The sequence below is a fragment of the Cervus elaphus genome, chromosome 4 (genome assembly GCF_910594005.1).
Source record: "Cervus elaphus chromosome 4, mCerEla1.1, whole genome shotgun sequence".
NCBI lineage: Eukaryota > Metazoa > Chordata > Mammalia > Artiodactyla > Cervidae > Cervus > Cervus elaphus.
The window spans coordinates 47,370,511-47,391,540 of record NC_057818.1 but is presented as its reverse complement, the minus strand read 5'-3'; the positions used below and the strand labels follow the sequence as shown (position 1 = coordinate 47,391,540).

At 37.7% G+C, this 21,030-nt stretch overlaps 1 protein-coding gene across 26 annotated transcripts in view; it reads left to right on the top strand.

Annotated features, from left to right (window-relative positions):
- The window catches only part of ZNF568 (zinc finger protein 568), a 38,533-nt gene extending 29,644 nt beyond the window's left edge, over positions 1 to 8,889 (top strand). For 25 of the 26 annotated variants that reach the window (XM_043892609.1, XM_043892589.1, XM_043892656.1 and 22 more), the window contains 3 exons: positions 695 to 821; positions 1,082 to 1,180; positions 4,436 to 8,889. In XM_043892609.1, the coding sequence (XP_043748544.1) occupies positions 695 to 821; positions 1,082 to 1,180; positions 4,436 to 6,018 (1,809 nt within the window). In that variant the 3' untranslated portion in view covers positions 6,019 to 8,889. The remainder of the gene's footprint in view (positions 1 to 694; positions 822 to 1,081; positions 1,181 to 4,435) is intronic. The other variant, XM_043892630.1, reaches the window with a different exon arrangement.
- Positions 8,890 to 21,030: the final 12,141 nt, after the last annotated feature.

Genomic DNA, 21,030 nt, shown 5'->3' with positions numbered 1-21,030 from the left:
ATGCATGTATCCATCATTATAGTATCATACAGAATATTTTCACTGACCTAAAAATCCTCTGTGCTCTGTCTACTCATTTCTTTCCTCTTCTCCAACCCCGGTATCCACTTATCTTTTTACTATTTCTATAGTTTTGCCTTTTCCACAATGTCACATAGTGGAATCATACTGTAGATAGCCTTTTCAGGTCAGCTTCTTTCACTTAGTTACATGCATTTAAGATTCCTCCATGTCTTTTCATGGCTTGATAGCACATTTCTTTTTAGCACTGAGTAATATTCCTTTATCTGGGTGTACCACCATTTATTTACCCATTTACCGTCTGTCTTTATTACTTCCCTACTATTACCATGTCCTCTTTCTTATTAGATCACACACCTGCTTGGACAGATTCTGAGCCTGTGAATCATATCTGTGTCACCTCTGTCACAGCCCAGTGCAAATCGGTGACAACTGTTTTCAGCTCCCTGCAAAATAAATGATGAATTAATAAGTTTGCTGATTCAGTATAACACACTCCTACAGGGTATTTCTATTATGGTATATTTTCCCCCACAGTATAAATACAAAATTAAGTATTTAGAAATTAGAAAACTTGATAAATGGTATCTGATCCCTGGATACTACTAAATGAGTTCTTGCATGTTTTGACCATAGTGTTTAGCTTTGATGACTTCAAATTGTGTTTTAACAGGAAACAGTGACATTTAAGGATGTGGCCGTGGACCTCACCCAGGAGGAATGGCAGCAAATGAAACCTGCTCAGAGGAACTTGTACCGTGATGTGATGCTGGAGAACTACAGCAACCTGGTCACAGTGGGTAAGGGTAGCTTTGCAGTCTTACCCAGAATTCTGTCTTTGAAATATGTGAAGATTTCAACTTGCCGTATGTCTTTAACTAGCATTTCCTTTTTTCATATGATTGTATGTGCTAGTCTTTAGAGTAAATGCTAATTATTTTGTGTCACTGTGAAAGTTCCTCCATCATCTTTCATAGGCCCTCAAGTCCCCAGGACTCAACCCAAGATCTGGATGGTTGTCTCCAGCATTAACATTCAAATCCTTTGCTGTCTCTCAAAATAGGTTGTCAAGTCACCAAACCAGATGTGATCTTCAAGTTGGAGCAGGAAGAGGAGCCATGGGTGGTAGAAGAAGAACTGCTTGGGAGGCACTGTTCAGGTGAATAAGTGAAAAGGCAGGTCTGAATGAGAAAGCCACATAGCAGTTGTTCAGGAGGTTGATACCATTTCACATTTTCCAAGATTTGCTTAAGTCTTCTAGAATGACAGAAGATATGAATGCCTTGAATTATGGTGACACTTCTACATACTATTCTTATGTTGCAGCTCTCTTCCTTTTTTCAAATTTTAACTACTACAACTTCCTAGCTCATTTACCCCCTTACTTTCAGGATTAGTGTCCCTTTCTATGATCCTTAAGCTTTCTCATTCCTTTGTATTCACAGGTTTTCTTTTTTTGTGTGTTCACTATTTGAGTTAAATTTCCTTTCATTTCTTTTCTTCATTCTATTTTGAAAAGCTTCAGATTTCTTTTGTAACAATAACTCACACTTTCTGTTTTACTTCACAACTCTCACAATATAGCTTTGAAAGTCTCTGACTTACAACTTGTTACCTCCTCCTTGCTTATTCACACCTTTCATTCCTTTAATTTTTTTGAAATATAATATATGCACCCTTGGTTGAAAAATATTAACAATCCAAAAGGTAATATTAAAAAGTGAGTCTCTCTCTTACCCTTCACACTCAGTCCCTTTCTTTTCCAAGTTAAGTACCCTTTTTTTTCAGAGTTGTGCTGACTATTCTTATTTATTTCACCATATGAATTTTATTTTTTAATCTATTTTTTGTTTATTTGTTTTTTATTTTAAGGTGGAGGAGTTTATTAAAGGAATTATGGAATTTTTTTTTTTTTTTTTTGGTCTGTGCTGGGTCTTTGTTGTTATGTGGGTTTTCCTCTAATTTCAGCGAGCAGGGGCTTGCTTCTCTTCTTTGGTGTACACGGGCTTCTCATTGTGGTGGCTTCTCTTGTTGCAGAGCACGGGCTCTAGGGCACTCAGGCTTCAATAGCTGTGGCTCTTGGACTCTAGAGCACAGTCTCAATAGTTGTGACGCACGGGTTTAGTTGCTCAACAGCATGTGGGATTTTCTCAGATCAGGGATCCGACCCCATATCTTCTGCATTGACAGGTGGATTCTTTACCAACTGAGCCACCAAGGAAGCCCCTTCACTGTATGAATTTTAGATTTAACTATCTATTTCCAGAGAAAAGCCTGTTGGATTTTTTTCCTGGGAATGTGTTAGAGGTATAAATGAACTTTCAGAGAACTGACATCTTTATAGTGTCAAGGTTTTCTATCCAAGAACAAGTTCTCTGTCTTTGTTCAGATCTGCCTGTTTTGTATCCTTCAGAAATGCTTTCCAAGGTTTCCTTTATACCTTTTGTAAATCTCTTGCTAAGTTTATACCTAAGTAATAGATGAGAAAAAAAGCAGTGCTAACGGAATTGGAAAGGACCCTATAAAACCATCTTTATTTACAGATGATAAGATGATATCCCTTAAAACACGAGAGAATCAACTTCAACAAACTTTAAGAGACTTCAGTGATATGGTCAGGTATCAAATTAACAAGTAAAAATCAGTTGTTTTCATGTATACTTCAATAACCAAGTAGAAGATATAAGGAAAAGCAAACCACATTAATAGTTGTAACAATAGAGATAAAATACTATTCTGGACATGGGCATAAAACAATAAAAAAAAAAAAACAAAGTCCTGTCTTCAGGGAGCTTATAATTTAGTGGGAACTAGAGTTCCTGAGATTTTGAAATTAAGAAAATATCTTTTTTAAAAAAACCTTTATATTTAGTTGATAGTTGGCTATGTAGAAAATTCTTAGGCCATACTGTCTTCTCTAGAGGTTTTTATATACAGTTTCCTGAAGACTTTAGATAGTCCTCTACTGCTTCTTGGATTTGAGTGTTGCTTGGAGAAATCTGAAGCCTGATTGTTTTCCTTCATACATGACTTGATTTGTTTGTCTGGATGCCCATAGGTTTGTTTTTCTTTAAAGCTTTAGAACTTTATGAGGCTTATTGATCAGTCAATATCAGTTTTTCCTTTCAGCTTGTATATTCATATTTTTTGGTTCTTGTAGTGTCATATAGATCTGAATAACTGTCATTACTCATCTTTGAATAAGGATATTTTCTGCTGGACCCACTGTTTACTGACGAAGTATTGGAGATTGTCTAGAAAAATACTCTGAGCTAGTAGGAAGCCTCTGTTGCTTGTATCGACTTCCTCTGTCATACAGAGTTTTGTGTTAAGAGTTGATTTTCCCTTTACTTCTTCTGAATCAGAGATTGTCAGTTGCATGCTTTCTCTAACACTCAGTTTCTCTTCTACCTTCCTATGTCAATATCCTGCTTATACAAGAATAATAGCTATTTGCATCTCTGCAGAATTTGCATCTATTTAGCTCTGTCTTTCCTACCTTTTGACAGGGCCAGAACAAGATGATTATGTTCCACCAGGCAGTCTTAACACATCCAGATTCCATTGTTGTGAAAAATGACTCATTCATTCTGTCCACAGAGTGTGCCTTCTGTTTTGGAGAACTGTTCACCATGCTTTCTATCTGAGACAAGAAAAACAGCCACTGTCTCTTGGTTTCTTTCCCACCTATTTCTGTCTATCCTCTGACTTTCCTTATACTTTAGAATTGGAGTTTAGCTGCCTTTTGGTATAATTGAAGACATATTTCATTTTCTGTTTATTCTTCATGTCTGCAGAGAGGAGAGAAGATAGACATGTTTAATTCCACCATGTTGAAACAGGAGATTCTCTTCTGTATTTGATCCTATGGATCACCCTTCTTGGAAGTGTCTTCTTTACTCTTCTCTATAGGATTCTGATTTCTCCTCCATTTGTTTATTTTTTTCTTATTCCCTTATGAACTGTGTTTTACATAATTCCTCTTCTCCAGCCCTCAAGAACATTATTGAAACTAGTTTTAAATTACATATGGACTCCTTTTTCCTTTATGTATCTTCATGATGTAGATGTGTTCCTGCCTTCAAATCAGTATATAACTCCAGACTTGAAATTCATCCTCTTTTTTTTTCAGCCCCACTCTTCTCCCTGCCTTTCAAGTACCTAAATCCTCCATTTGTGTGTGTGTGTGTGTGTATGTGTGTGTGTGTGTGTGTGTATGTGTTCGTGCTACGTGGCATGCAGGATCTTAGTTCCCTGACCAGGGATCGAACTTGCACCCCCTGCAGTGGAAGTACAGAGTCTTAACCACTGAACTGCCAGGGAAGTCCCCCCACTGTAGCAAATTTCTGAAATGTTATCAATAGAGCAGTAGGAGAAATATTCAAAAGTAATAATTTTTGGTCCTCCATTTTAGAAGTTTGGAAAGTTGATGAACAGATCAAGAAGCAACAGGAAACCCTTGTGAGAAATGTCACATCCATCTCCAAGAAAACTCTGATTAAGGAAAATGTCCTTGAATATAAAAATGTTGCAAAAGTATTTCCTCTGGACTCAAACATTGTTACTTCAAGACAAAAGTTCTATGAATGTGACTCACTTGATAAGGATTTTGAACATGGTTTAGACTTATTTAGTTATGAGAAAGGCTTTATGAAAAAGAAAAGTTATGAATGTAATAAGTATGGGAAACCATTTTACCATTGCTCATCCCATGTCATAACCCCCTTTAAGTGTAATCAGTGTGGACAGGACTTTAATCATAGATTTGACCTCATCAGACATGAGAGAACTCATGCTGGAGAGAAACCCTATGAATGTAAGGAATGTGGAAAAGCTTTCAGTAGGAAGGAAAATCTTATTACACATCAAAAAATTCATACTGGGGAAAAACCATATAAGTGTAATGAATGTGGAAAAGCTTTCATTCAGATGTCAAACCTTATTAGACACCAGAGAATTCATACTGGAGAGAAACCTTATGCATGTAAGGATTGTTGGAAAGCTTTCAGTCAGAAATCAAATCTCATTGAACATGAGAGAATTCATACTGGAGAAAAACCCTATGAATGTAAGGAATGTGGAAAAGCCTTCAGCCAGAAGCAAAATCTTATTGAGCATGAGAAAATTCATACTGGTGAGAAACCTTATGCATGTAATGAATGTGGTAGAGCTTTTTCTCGGATGTCATCTGTTAATCTACATATGAGAAGTCACACAGGGGAGAAACCCTATAAATGTAATAAATGTGGAAAAGCCTTCTCTCAATGCTCAGTATTTATTATACATATGAGAAGTCATACAGGTGAGAAACCCTATGTATGTAGTGAATGTGGAAAAGCATTCTCTCAAAGTTCATCCCTTACTGTACACATGAGAAATCATACAGCTGAGAAACCCTATGAATGTAATGAATGTGGAAAAGCCTTCAGCCGGAAAGAGAATCTCATTACACATCAGAAAATTCATACCGGAGAAAAACCTTATGAATGTAATGAATGTGGGAAAGCTTTTATTCAGATGTCAAACCTCATCCGACACCAGAGAATTCATACTGGTGAAAAACCCTATGCATGTACAGTATGTGGGAAAGCCTTTAGTCAGAAATCAAATCTCACGGAACATGAAAAAATTCATACTGGAGAGAAACCCTATCATTGTAATCAATGTGGAAAAGCTTTCAGTCAGAGACAAAACCTCCTTGAACATGAAAAAATTCATACTGGAGAGAAACCATTTAAATGTAATGAGTGTGGTAAAGCTTTTTCTCGAATCTCATCCCTTACTCTTCATGTTAGAAGTCATACAGGGGAAAAACCGTATGAATGTAATAAATGTGGAAAAGCCTTCTCTCAATGCTCATTACTTATTATACATATGAGAATTCACACTGGTGAGAAACCCTATGAATGTAATGAATGTGGAAAAGCATTCTCTCAAAGAGCATCCCTTTCTATACATAAGAGGGGTCATACAGGTGAGAAACGCCGAGTGTACTAAATGAATAAGACTTTTTTTAAAATTCAACCCAAGCTTTACTTAGCTTTAAGATATCTTGGCATAATCTAAAAAAATGTGCAAGATTCTTATGAAAAACTTGTAAAGCTTTATTGAAGGGCAAAAGATTTGCGTAAACGAGAGAATGTAGATGGAAAAACCCAATGGTATAAAATGTCAGTTCTTCCCAACTTAATCTATAGACCTACTAGAGTTCCAAACATCTAACAGGAATTTTTTAGGATTTTTATAAAATGATTCTAAACCTCATATGAAATAAAAGTCTATGGATTGCTGAGATAATACTGAAAAAGAACAGAGAGGACATACCTTCTACCATATACTACATGTATAGTGAAGTTATGGTCATTTAATAGTGTGTAATATTAGTACATTAATATGTAGGTAGAAAAGTTTTACAGAATAGAATGCCTAGAAATAAACCCATGAATATATGTGAACTTGTTGTGTATTAGGCATGACATCATGAATCAGTAGGAGGAATAGCCTAGTCAATAAAAATAGTTGGAGTACTTGAATCTCCATACTGGGGAAAATAAAATTACAACCTTGCAACATATAAAGAAACAGAATTCCAGAGGATTTGAACACTGAAATGTGAACAACCAAACTCTGAACTTCTTGGAAGGAAATAACAGGATGTTGTTTGTGACTTTGAGGCAGGGAAACATTTTTTAAAAGGACCCTGTAGTTTCTCTTCTGGATATACATCCTAAAGAAATTCACAACTATGCATAAGAAATATATATTATCTAAATAGAAAACAACCTATATATTGAAGGGATAATAGATAAATAAAATGTGATATTAAAATAATGGAATAGTATACAGCAGTTAAAAGTAATGAACTTGGTCTATATTGTGTAACATGGGTTGTTACCTAAAATAATGTTGAGTGGAAAAAAATTAAGATCTAGATGAAACATACTGTAAAATAACACTCATGTAAATTGGAGTGAAATCATTCACAAAGAATAGATCTATGTTTTTATTACTGAAATATGTATGTAAAACTATTTTAAATGGATTAAAAAGAACACATATCAAGTTATTGATAGTGTTGTCTCTGGCAGGAGATTAGGATTCAGGGTGTTGATCGAAGGGGGCTCTTAGCTTTACTTGTAATTTTTATGCCTTAAAAAGAGATGAATAGCATATAAAATAAATCTTAAAAGTTAATGATACATGATGGTGATATGGATGTCTTAATTTTGTTTTTGTACTTCAGACAATTTATGGGTTAGGGCATGACTATGCATAGAGGAAAGTGTTGTAATAGATTCATGTGCTCTATCAGATGCTGAACTGTTTTATCAAAAATATTTCCAGAAAATTAGTAATTGAAAGTGATAATCCTGTTTACTATTTAATATGAAATTAGCATGTCTCATCAGTCTTGTGCTTTTTTTTCACATTCTTTATTTAGGACTTAATTTTCAGCCAATTATATCTTAGATTCAAGAAGTATGTAATTATTTGTTAAAAATTTGAAAATCAGAGGGCAATGTGACAAATCAAATGTGATTTTTATTTAGAATTTTAGAGTATCATGATCTAATGATCTCTACTCTCTCAGTGTGTCTTGTTTTATTTGACAACTTGTTGGATTCATAACTAATGAGTTAGTAATATGATTAGAGTCATTATGGAGAGAAAAAATTCTTGAGAAACTAACTCTACAATATTAATCTTCTTACTCTGTACATTTCCATACAACCAGCATAAGCATTAATATAATCATTAATTATTACAATATTTTGAAACAAGAAAACCTTTTTTCTTGAGATAGCCTTAAGCAATTATGTAAAATTGCTTCACTCTTAACCTATAGATCATTTTATTTCTTCTACAACCCTTGATTTATGTACCTATATCTAGTTTTGGTTGAAAGCAGTGTGTGGTCTAAGACCCTGAGCAGTAATAACAGTTCCTCTGAAAGGATCTCATTCTCTGTTAAACAATACATGAATCAGCCCTTCAGGTATTTTTTTTATTTACCATCTCTGCAGTATTACTTGATGCACAGAAAACCATTAGTGTCTTTTTTAAAAGGTGATTATGATTGGGAATATTGTTCAAAAGGAATCTTTTAGCTTTGAATGTTTGAATGTCAGTTGCATTTATTTGAAACTAATTTTACAAAATTAAATCATTCTCAGACTAAATTTATGAAGTACAAGCATGACTAAGCTCAGTTTTACTTCAATTAGTCATTTGTGAAGACTGACAGTGACTTAGAATTATAAATAGCAGGCACTGATATTTATGAAATCAGCAGTTTCCCAAAACTTAAATATCTAAATGTGTTGTCACTTCATAATCTCTTCTTTCATGGGTTTTGTGGTAAGTCCAATTTTGCAAGCACACTTTTTTTGTAGACTTTTTAAAAAGTACTTTTCAAAGTTCATGTTTTACACATACAACAAAATCTGTGTAAATATTTTTAGTTGCAAAAATTGGGGGGAGATCTAAACTTATTTTTCACTCTGATTTTCTTTTTCATGCTTCTTTATTTGGCTCATATCTCACTTTTTTTCTGTCCCATTCTTTACATAGCTTTGGAGTCAACAGAAATGTTTTAAATTTCCCTTACACTCACAACGACCACCTTAGGTGCCTTTTTAGCCTGTCCCACTAAGAGTGGCTGGGCTGATTGGGTGAGATATAGTGCCTGAGAGTAAACCTGAATCTCAAGTCTAGGAAGGCTGCTTTATTGTTATGTCAACAAGAAGATGATCTTGTCTCTGTTAATTAATTTTTTTCCTATCCTGAAGAGTAGAAATAAGGTCTAAGTCACTGAGATAACATGTAAAAAAAATCAATCAAATCACAATAAATCCCTCTCCACTTGGATACACATGAACTGTTACTGCCTGATAATTTCCATTCTAGATTTCAGACTTAATTTGAAGTTACTGATATGAAAGATAAGGAAAAGAGAGCTAAAGGAAAACTACAATTTTGTGGACCGCACCAGCTGGATGGTCACCAGTTGCTAAAAATGCAGCAGACTAAGGAGAAATGTTTGGGAGTAAAGGTAGGAGGATGGAATTGAGTCATATTGTGGACATTCTTTTACCTGTAATTTGCCCGAGGCAGATCTTGAGATAAGAATTCCTACACAAGTGATTTATTAAGGAAGTGCTCCCAGAAAGAGTGGGAAAGGCATGAAGGAAGCGGGACAGGAAAGAAGTGAAGGGTGTCATCTCCAGCTGTAGTCCTGCCATCTGTCATTTCAGCCAGATCACTAAGGGCATTCTAGAATGTAAGCTCTGCCTTATACTCCCCTCTCTCTTTGCTAACTGCTGAAAATCTTTGACTGCTGACAACTCACCACTGAGTTCCTCTGTAAGAATTGCCCTTGGATGAAGAGAGCTGCATCATGCATGGCTACAGTGCCTCCCCAAGAGCAATTTAGAGTAAGTGTGATCGCTTCTCGGCCTTTTGGCTAAGATCAAGTGTAGAGCAAGTGCAAAGCGTCATCCCAGTCCTAGAGCTCCCTGAGAGTTTGCAACTCTGTCACAGTTCAATTTCACCATCCACCCAATTCTGGTTCATTTCAGATTCTGTCTCTCAGGGAACCTGACCTAAGATGGGGATATTTTGCAACAGCAAGTCTCAAACTGAAACAAAAATTTTAAATTCATTTATAAATAAACTCATCACATGTTAACATAATAACATTTTATTAAAAGTATATTTGAAAAACAATGACAATTGCAATATTATATAATTTTTCAAATACCTTTAATAGTTTACTGAAAGAGTTGGGCTCTCATCTCTGCATTCATTCTGTAGCAATGTTGCATGTTACATAGACCAGGAAACTACTCTCAGGAGAGAATGAAAGTGGAAAAGGAAAAAAGTTTTTGAAATTACTATGAAAATAATTTTGACCTAAGAGACCCCTGAGGATTCTCCAACCATTCTTTAAGAACCGCTGTTTGACATCTGGCCTGGTCTCTTCAAAAACTCATTGTTAAAAGACTAAAGGGATGTGAAGGGAGGAGGACTGAGGAGGGGTATTGGCATGCTATTTAGTAACATAAGTGATCCTAGATGGAGGATTTCAGAAACAAGAATAGTGGGCAAAGAAACTGTTAAAATGGGAGTTCAGTTCAGTTCAGTTGCTCAGTCGTGTCCGACTCTTTGCGACCCCATGAATCACAGCATGCCAGGCCTCCCTATCCATCACCAACTCCCAGAGTTTACTCAGTCTCATGTCCATCAAGTCGGTGATGCCATCCAGCTATCTCATCCTCTGTCGTCCCCTTCTCCTGCCCCCAATCCCTCCAGCATCAGGGTGTTTTCCGATGAGTCAACTCTTCGCATAGGTGGCCATGTGAAACTCCAAAGTATTGGAGTTTCTGTTTCAGCATCAAGTAAATGAAAACAAATACAGTAGAACAGAATAGCAGAATTGACTTATGATATTAAAAACAATGAAATTACTGGAAAACACCGGTGTATAATTCACAGGATTGATGCGACTTTGATTTAAAGTTTTTCAAGTCCATTTATTGTTACAAATAGAGGGACTCTTTGCGACCACATGGACTGTAGCCTGCCATGCTCCTTTGTCCATGGGGATTCTCCAGGCAAGAATACTGGAGTGGATTGCCATACCCTCCTCCAGGGGATCTTCTCAACCAAGGGATCAAACCCAGGTCTTCCTCTTCGCAAAGACAGAGCTAGTGTTTTGAAATACAGATTCAGTAGAATGTAAGAGACCTCAAATAACAGTGCCTTAAAAGTTGATCTTTTTATCCTCACATTTAATAATTAGTCTGCAGTTAGTACAGAACTGGTACAGATTCTCTTTCTTGTTTTCCATCACTCCTAGGGAGGTCTTATTCACACAGCCCAATATGGCACACTATCACATTTACATCCCCAGGAGTCAAGGAAAGTAGGGGGCAAAGAGGCACATCAGTTTACTTTAAGGACAGGAATCTAGCATTACACACATTACCTTCTTTCACACACTGCTGGCTAGCACTTAGAAACAAGAACAGAAATAGCTGCAGAGCCAGCTGGGAAATTACAAAGACGTATGACATCCAGCACTGGTAATGATGCAAGTAAGTGAATACTGAACATTGCTGGTAAGGATGTGAAATGTATGAGTCCTGTGGAAATTAGGGTTTTAACACCAGTTTTAAAATCCAGGACTTTTGGTTTCAGCTTTGACATTTAAGGACATTTGACATTTTGCAACAGCATGTCTCAAACTGAAACAAAAATTTTAAATTCATTTATAAATAGACTCATCACATGTTAACACAATAACATTTTATTAAAAGTATATTTGAAAAACAATGACAATTGCAATATTATATAATTTTTCAAATACCTTTAATAGTTTACTGAAAGAGTTGGGTTCTCATCTCTGCATTCATTCTGTAGCAATGTTGCATGTTACGTAGACCAGGAAACTACTCTCAGGAGAGAATGAAAGTGGAAAAGGAAAAAAGTTTTTAAAATTACTATGAAAATAATTTTGACCTAAGAGACCCCTGAGGATTCTCCAACCATTCTTTAAGAAGTCATCACTCCCATCACTCCCATCCTTAAACAAGGAGGAAAAAAATAGGAACAAACTGAAAATCAGTGGCTTTCCCTGCCTCAACTCTAGGAACCTGCAACTCTTACTATTATTTTTTAAAGGTTTTTTTTTTTTTTTTTTTTTAAGTTTTATTTATTTGGTTGCACTGGGTGTTAGTTGTAACATATGGGACCAGGAATCAAACCCAGGCCCCCTGCATTGGGAGTGCAAAGTCTTAGCCACTGGACCACCAGGGAAGTCCCTCTAAAGTCTTTTAAAGAGAAGTTTTAACAGCAAAATTGAGGGGAAGGTACAGTGGTTTCCCATATACCCCCTGCACCTCCTGGCCATCCCATTACCAACATCCCTCACCAGAGTGGTATATTTGTTACAATCAATGGACCTACACTGACACATCATAACCAATCCAAGTTCACAGTTCAGCCTCAGAATTCACTCTTTGTTTGTATGTTCATGAAAAGTGAAAATGTTAGTCACTCAGTTGTGTCACTTTGTGACAATGGCCTGCCACACTTCTCTGTCCGTGGGATTTTCCAGGCAAGAATACTGGAGTGAGTAGCCATTCCCTTCTCCAGGGGATCTTCCCAACCCTGGGATTGAACCTGGGTCTCCTACATTGCAAGTGAATTCTTTACCATCTGAGTCACCAGGGAAGCCTTGTGCATTCATGGGTTTAGACAAATGTGTCCACATGTATCCACAATTATATAATAGTATCATACAGATATTTTCACTGCCTTTAAAATCCTCTCTGCTATGCCTGTTATTCCCTTTTTCACTCCAACCCTTGGCAACCATTGATCTTTTTGTTTCCATAGTTTTGCCTTTTCCATATAGTTGGAATTATATAGTATGTAGCCTTTTCAGATTGGCTTCTTTCATGTAAAAATATGCATGTAAATTTCCTCCACACTTTTTTATGGCTTAATAGCTCATAGACTTACTTACTTTGTGAAAATCAATGACTTTTCTTAAACCTATCAGAAAATTGAGGTGGCAGGGAAAACCACCACCCTGAATTGTGAAGAGATGGAAAATTTAGATAACAGCCAAAGTCACCTTACCTGGAGCTAAAGCCACACGAGTCATAAACTATTGTGCTGTGCTGTGCTTAGTCGCTCAGTTATGTCTGACTCTTTGCGATCCCATGGACTGTAGCCCACCAGGCTCTTCTGTCCATGAGGATTCTCCAGGCAAGAATCGTGGAGTGGGTTGCCATGTCGTCCTCCAGGGAGTCTTCCCGACCCAGGGATTGAACCCAGGTCTCCCACATTGCAGGCAGATTCTTTACCAGCTAAGCTACCAAGGAAGCCCTCTTAAACTGTTCTGTTTAGTTCAGTTAAGTCACTCAGTCGTGTCCAACTCTTTGCGACCCCATGAATCGCAGCACGCCAGGCCTCCCTGTCCACCACCAACTCCCGGAGTCTACCCAAACCCATGCCCGTCGAATTGGTGATGCCATCCAGCCATCTCATCCTCTGTTGTCCCCTTCTCCTCCTGCCCCCAATCCCTCCCAGCATCAGGGTCTTTTCAAATGAGTCAGCTCTTTGCATCAGGTAGCCAAAGTATTGGAGTTTCAGCTTCAGCATCAGTCCTTCCAATGAACACCCAGGACTGATCAATCTCCTTTAGGATAAACTGTTAGGAATACTTAAATGATAATTTTGATGCATTGCTGAAGGGGAGTGTGGATTAACTTGAATGTGAGAAGCTCTGGAGGCCCAGCTTTAGAGAACCCCTGTACTTCCATGGATTTTACTTCCAAGAACCCCACCAGGTTCTCAAGGTGAAGATCTAAGAAACACCCCTGCCCTTCATTTGTAGGCTGGGAATGGGCAAGCTTTTAGAAATACACACAATGTTCTCTGTAACAAAGGCCTGCTCTCCTAGTCGAATTAGATTACAAGAACCTCATCTCCTTGAGGGAAGGGCAACTAGCCAGTGCCAGCTCACTCTAATCTTCCTGTCTCACTGAAAGGGAGAAGGGACAAAAAGGCGGAGAAATACTTCCAAAGTATTCAGATGCATTAAAAAATGAGATTTTAAATATAAGATTATAGAATGCTCCCCATCCCCCATACCTTAGTGCCACCTTGATAGGGCTCCTGTACAATAACAGTGGATTGCAATGGAAAGAGCCACAATATACAGACTTGATTTAAGGAGGAGATATAGGGAAACCCAAAGACAATGTGGGAGGAGAACAGTAACACTAGAGGGACTTCCCTGATGGTCTAATGATTAAGAATCCAACACGGGTTTGAGCCCTGGTCCACAAACTAAGATCCCTAATGCCAGGAGGCAACTAAACCTGTGCAGGGCAATTTCTGAACCCATGCGACTATAGCCTGTGCTTGGCAGCAAGAGAAGCCAACATAATAAGCTGGAACACTACAACTAGAGAGTAGCCTGTGCTCTCTGCAACTAGAGAAGGCCTGTGCTTCCAGGAAGACCCAGTGCAGCCAGAGATAATGAATGAACAAATAAATAAAAATAATGACACTAGAGGACAACAGAGGATGAGATGGTTGGATGGCATCACCGATTCGATGGACATGAGTTTGAGGAAGCTCCGGGAATTGGTGATGGACAGGGAAGCCTGCCATGCTGCAGTCCATGGGGTTGCAAAGAGTCAGACTCGACTGAGCGACTGAACTGAACTGAATGACACTGGAGAAAACTGAAACCTCTGGCACCTATAGCTGTAGCAAATATTAAACATGGTCCAGCTACTGGCAAGATTTACATAACATCTCACACTAAGGTCTAGTTATTTCAGTTTATATTACCCAATGTGCTTCCACAGTGACTTGGGGTAAAGGATCCGCTTGCAATGCAGGAGACGCAGGAGACATGGGTCTGATGCCTGGTTTGGGAAGATCCCCTCTAGGAGAAAAAAAGGAACCGCTTGCAATGCAGGAGACGCAGGAGACGTGGGTCTGATGCCTGGGTTGGGAAGATCCCCTCTAGGAGAAAATGGCAAACCACTCCAGTTTTCTTGTCAGGAAAATCCCATGGAGAAAGGAGCCTGGTGGGCTACAGTCCATGGGGTCACAAAGAGTATGTGACCGAGCAACTGAGCACAGACATACATATTACCTAATACATCACATACAGCTTTCAACAAACAACTACACTCTATGCTAAAAGCCAAGAAAAAATTGTCTGAAGAGAGGAAGCAAGCATTAAAATGAGGCTCAGATATGAGCTATATTTTGGAGTTATCAGATAGGAAATCCAAAATAACTGTGATTAATATGCTAAAGGACTCTAATAGAAAATGTAGACAATATGCAAAACAGGTAGGGCAAGCAAAGAGATGAAAACTCTAACAAAAGATTAAAAGAAAATGCTAGAAATCAACATTTTTGATTGGTTCATCAATGGACTGAATATAGTCAAAGACAATCAATGAGCTTAGAGCTGTGTTAGTAGAAATTTGCCAAACAAGTGTAAAGAGAAAAGAAAAATGATTAAAAAACAGAGCCACAGCAGAATATCCAAGAACTGTGGGAAAAAAACAGAAGATGTTACATATATGTAATTGGGATGCCAGAAAGAGAAGAGATAAAGGAGACATATTCTAAATAATGATAGCTGAGAGTTTTCCAAAATTAATAACACCAAATCACAGATCCAGGAGGTTCAGGAAATAACAAGCAAGTGAAATACCAAAAAATCTACACCTATGTACAGGTGACCATTGAACAATGCAAGGGTTAGGGGTGCCAACCCCTAGAGCAGTCAAAAATCCACATACTGCTATCTCTGCCTCAAAAACAAGGGAATTGATAAATGACTCACCCAAGGGCAGGAGGTTGCAACAATCTGGATAGAATCAGGACTCAAACCCTACTTCTTCTGGTTCCACATATTGTGATCTCTATTTGAACAAAAACCTTTCCCAACACTTAATTTAAAGATTTGTAAAATGAAATAATGGCTGAGAACTTTCCAAAATTAGTGAAAAATGAAAATATAGATATTATATTTATTGAAAATAATCTGTGTATAAGTGCACCCTAGCAGTTCAAATCCATGTTGTTCAAGCAGCAACTGTATATCATATTGAAATTGGAGAAGATTAAGACAAAGAGAAAAATCTTGAAAAAAGCCATGGTTGGGGGTGAGGAAATCTTAACTATGGAGGAACAAGGATAAAAATTACATTGGGTTTCTCTCCAGAGACCATGTAAGCACAAAGAGAATGAAGTGAAACATCTAAAGTATGGGGAGGGGGGGGAACCTAGCATTCTACAAAGCTACAGTAATCAAAATTGTATGGTTGGTACTGGCACAAAAACAGACCACACAGATCAATGGAACAAAATAGTCCAGAAGTAAACCCACACACATCTGATCAATTAATCTATGACAAGGGAGGCAAGAATATACAGTGGAGAAAAGATAGCCTTTTCAATAAGTGATGCTGGGAAAACTGGACATCTACATGTAAAAGAATGAAATTAGAACAGTTTCTCATACTCTATACATAAATAAACTCAAAATTAAAGGCATATTGTAAAACCTGAAACCATAATACTCCTAGAAGAAAAACATAGTGCACTCTTGCAGGTCTTAGTAACCTTTTTTTCTTTTCAGATCTGTCTCCTTAGGTAAGGGAAACAAATAAAAAGAAGCAAACAGGACCTAATCAAACTTAAAAGCGTTTGCACAGTAATGAAACCATCAACAAAACAAAAAGGCAACCTACTGAATGGGAGGTTGCAAATGATATATCTGATAAGAGGGTAATATCCAAAATATAATAAGCGCTCAAACAACTCAGGAGCAAAAACAAACACCTATTGAAAAATGGGCAGAAGACCTGAATAGGCATTTTTCCAAGAAGACATACAGATGACCAATAGACACATGAAAAGATGTGCAACACTACGGATTAGCAGGGAAATGCAAGTCAGAACCACAGGTTAGATACTACTTCAGACCTATCAGAATGGCTACTGTCAAAAAGACAAGAAATAACAAGTGTCAGTGAAGATGTGGAGAAAAGGGAACTCTAGTACCCTGTATGTAGGAATGTAAATTGATACAGCCACTACGGAAAACAGTGTTCTGTTGTTGTTTTTGTTTAGTCACTGAGTTGTGTCCAACTCTTGTGACCCCATGGACTGTAGCCCTCCAGGCTTCTTTGTCTGTGGGATTTTCCAGGCAAGAATACTGGAGTGAGTTGCCATTCCCTTCTCCAGAGGATCCTCCCGACCCAGGGATTGAACCTGCGTCTCCTGCTTGGCAGGTGGATTCTTTATCACTGAGCCACCAGATGATGGAAAACATTATGGATCACTAAAATCATTAAAGTATATAGATCTAGGGACAGAGGATCAAAATGCATGAGGCAAAAACTGATTGAACTATATTCATAATAACCAAAAGGTAGAAACAATGAAAATGTTCACCAACAGAAAAAAAATGGGTGAACAAAATACGCTATATCCATTCAATAGAATATTATTTGGCCATAAAAAGGAATGAAGCACTGATATATGGTACAGCATAGATGAATCTCAAAAACATTATGCTACATGAATGAAGCTGAAACAAAAGACCACATATTGTATGATTATTCCATCAATGTGAATTATGCAGAATAGGCACATCCATAGAAGCAGAAAGCAAATTAATGGCTCCAGGGACACTGGGGAGGAAGGATTGGGAAGTGACTGCTAAATGGACATGGGGTTTCCATTTGGGGTGATGAAACTTTTCTGGAATTAGTGGTGACAGTTGTATACCTCTGTGAATGTACTAAATGCCACTGAGTTGTACACTTTTTAAATGGATAAAATGTGAATTTTATCATAATAAAAATGACTAATAGAACTGTAAGATATTTCAACACCCCACTTTCAATAATTGACAAATCTATCAGGCAGAAAATCAGTAAGAACATATAGTTGAACTGAATAAGAGGATTGATAAGCTGAATTTTTTTAAATGTTTATTTATTTGGCTGTATCGGGTCTTAATTGCAGAGGAGAAGGGGACGACAGAGGATGAGATGTTTGGATGGCATCACTGACTCAATGGATATGAGTTTGAGCAAGCTCCGGGAGTTGGTGATGGATAGGGAAGCCTGGCGTGCTGTAGTCCATGGGGTTGCAAAGACACGACTGAGCAACTGAACTGAACTGAGATCACTGCCAAGTGCACAATCTTTGTTGGAGCATTCAGGGTCTTTTTAGTTGCAGCATGCAGGATCTAGTTCCCTGACCAGGGATCAATCCTGGGCCCCCTGAACTAGGAGCTCAGAGTCTCAACCACTGGGCCACCAGGGAAGTCCCTTGATCAGCTGAATTTAGTTGTTGCTTATAGAATACTTCATCCAAAAACAGCTGAGTACACAACTCAGTTCAAACATTCACCGAAATAGACGACTTTTTGCCCATAAAACACACCTAACACATTTTAAAGACTAGAAATCACAAAGAGTATGGCCTCAGATCATAATTCAAATAAACTATAAAACAATAATAGAAAGCTGAAAAAAAAGTCACAAAATATTTGGAGATTAAGCAACACATTTAATATTTATTTATTTTTGACAGCACTGAGTCTTTCTTGCTGCTCACGGGTTTTCTCTATTTCTGGAGAACAGGGGCTACTCTCTAGTTGCGATGCGAGGGCTTCTTGTTGCCATGGCCTCTCTAGTTAGGAAGCACAGGTTTGGGCTCTATGGTGTGCGGGCTTCAGTAGTTGCAGCACATAGGCTCAGTAGTTGTGGCACATGGACTTAGTTGCCCCACAGCATGTGGGATCTTCCTGGACCGTGGATCAATCTGGTGTCCCTTACATTGCAAGGTGGACTCTTAACCACTGGACCACCAGGGAAGCCCTCAGTTCAGTTCAGTTCAGTTCAGTTGTGTCCAACTCTTTGTGACCCTATGGACTGCAGCACACCAGGCCTCCCTGTCCTTCACCAACTCCCAGAGCTTGCTCAAACTCATGGCCATCAAGTTGGTGATGCCATCCAACCATCTCATCCTCTATCATCCCCTTCTCCTCCTGCCTTCAATCTTTCCCAGCATCAGGGTCTTTTCCAATGAGTCAGTTCTTCTATCAGGTGGCCATGGAAGCCCTAAGCAACACATTTATAAATAAAATAATTATTTTCAACCAAATGAGGATACAGTTTATCAAAATTTGTTCAGTGCAGTGAAATGAATACTTGGAGAGAATTTATAGCATTAAAGTTCTATATTAGAAAAGAAGAAATATCTAAAATCAGTAATTTAAGCTCCCGCCTTAGCAAATGAAAGAGGAGCAATATAAACCTAAAGCAGGCAGAAAGAAAACAATAATAAGAACTAGAAATCATTGAAATTAAAAACAGGAACTCAATAGAGAATAATCAGTGGGAACAAAAGCTAATTCTTTGAAAAGATCAATAAGTTGATAAAACCCTAACGAGTCTAACCAAGCAAAAAAGATGAAAAACCTATAAATCTATAAATGTAGGGGAAAAGCTGACATTGGGTTGGCTATCGCACCAAAAGCACAGACAGTAGAAGAAAAAATAAATATATTGGATTTAATCAAAATAAAAAACTGTGCATCAAAATACACTACCATGAGAGTGAAAAGAACCCACAGAATGGGATATTTAAAACAAATTATTAACACCCAGAATAGATGAAGAATTCCTAACAACTAATAACAATTCAAAAATTGGGAAGTGCATTTTATAGACATTTCTCCAGTGAAGATACACGGATAACTAACAAGAACACGAAAAGATAATCGACTTCTTTAGTCATTACAGAAATGAAAAATCCAAGACCATAATGAGGTACCACTTCACACCCCCTAGGATGACTATTATTTAAAAAATGGACTAGGATGACTATATAAAAATGGAAAGTAAGGTTTGGCAAGGATGTGAAGAAATTGGAACCCTTGTGAATTGTTGGTAGGAATGTAAAATAGTGCAGCTGCTGAGGAAAAGAGTTTGGCAGTTCTTCAAAAAAGTTAAGCTTCTAATTTACAGAAAATGTAGAGGAAAAGTTAAGTAATGCCAAAAAGAAGCAATCAGGCAAATCCCAAATGTTGCATATTCTGTTGGACAGTTGATCTATTCAGTTTCAGTAAGTCAATGGCATGAGAACAAAGAGAGGAACAATCTAGATGAAAAGAAACTTGAACCACAAAATTCAGAAAATTTAAATTCAATAAAAATAAACTACATTTGAAAATAAAAAAATAAACTTGAGAGACTTAATAATCAAACACACAGTGTTGGCTCTGTTTGGATCCTTTTTTGATGAAACCAACAACAAAAAGATATTTGAGAGTATGCATGTGTACATGCTCAGTGCTGTGTGACTCTTTGTGACCCCCACGGACTGTAGCCCTCCAGAGTCGAGGAGGCATTCCCAGGCAAGAATGCTGGAACAGTTTGCCATTTCTTTCTCTAGGGGATCTTCCTGACCCAGGGATCGAACCCATGTCTCCTGCTTTCTCTAGTTACAGCAAGCAGGGGCTACTCTTTGTTGCAGTGCATGGGCTTCTCATTTCAGTGGCTTCTCTTGTTACAGAGCATGGGCTCTAGTGCAAGTGGGCTTCAGTAGTTGTGGCTAGCAGGCTCTAGAGCACAGGCTCAGTAGTTGTGGCACACAGGTTTCGTTGCCCTACAGCATGTGGGATCTTTCTGGAACCAGAGATCGAACCTGAGTCCCCTGCATTGGCAGGCAGATTCTTAACCATTGGATCACCAGGGAAGTCCCAGGAGAAAGTGCTTTATTCTCACAATGAAATACTTATTATATAGCAGTCAAAATGAATGAACTGCAATGACACGCAACAGTACAGAAAGCCTTACTAATATAATAATATTAGAAGAAAAAGTAAATGCCAGTGATGACATATAATGACTTAACTTTTTTAGAAAGTGAAAAAAACCTAAGTTATAATACACTTTTAATCAAAACATATAGATGCAGTAAAACTGCATAAAAACAAGCAAAGGACTGATGAACACAGGGTCCATTACTCTACCTGGAGAGGAAGAAGGATGGTTTTTATATATATGTATAAACTAAAACTATATATGTATATAGTTTGACTAAAGTAAGAAGCATGGGCACATGCTTTATTTAATCATATTACATTGGCTTTTCTTTTTGGATTTAGTGTAATAGGCTCAAAGTTTGCCCAAAGGCCCTATATTTTGGTTAGTCTTGTTGTGGGAAAATTGGATGCTTTGGGAGCCTGTAGACCAGAGGAAATGGGTTCAAAAAGATCTTTAATAAAAAAGAACCTCATGTCCTATTGATCGCCACTGGGCCTAATTGAAAAGTTCTTTTACCAGGAGTTGAATGGGAACTGGGTGTGTTGAACCAAGTTGAAATGTAGAAGGCAGAAGCCAAGATCCCTGGGATAGAAGATTATTTTCAACTCAAAAGTGTGAG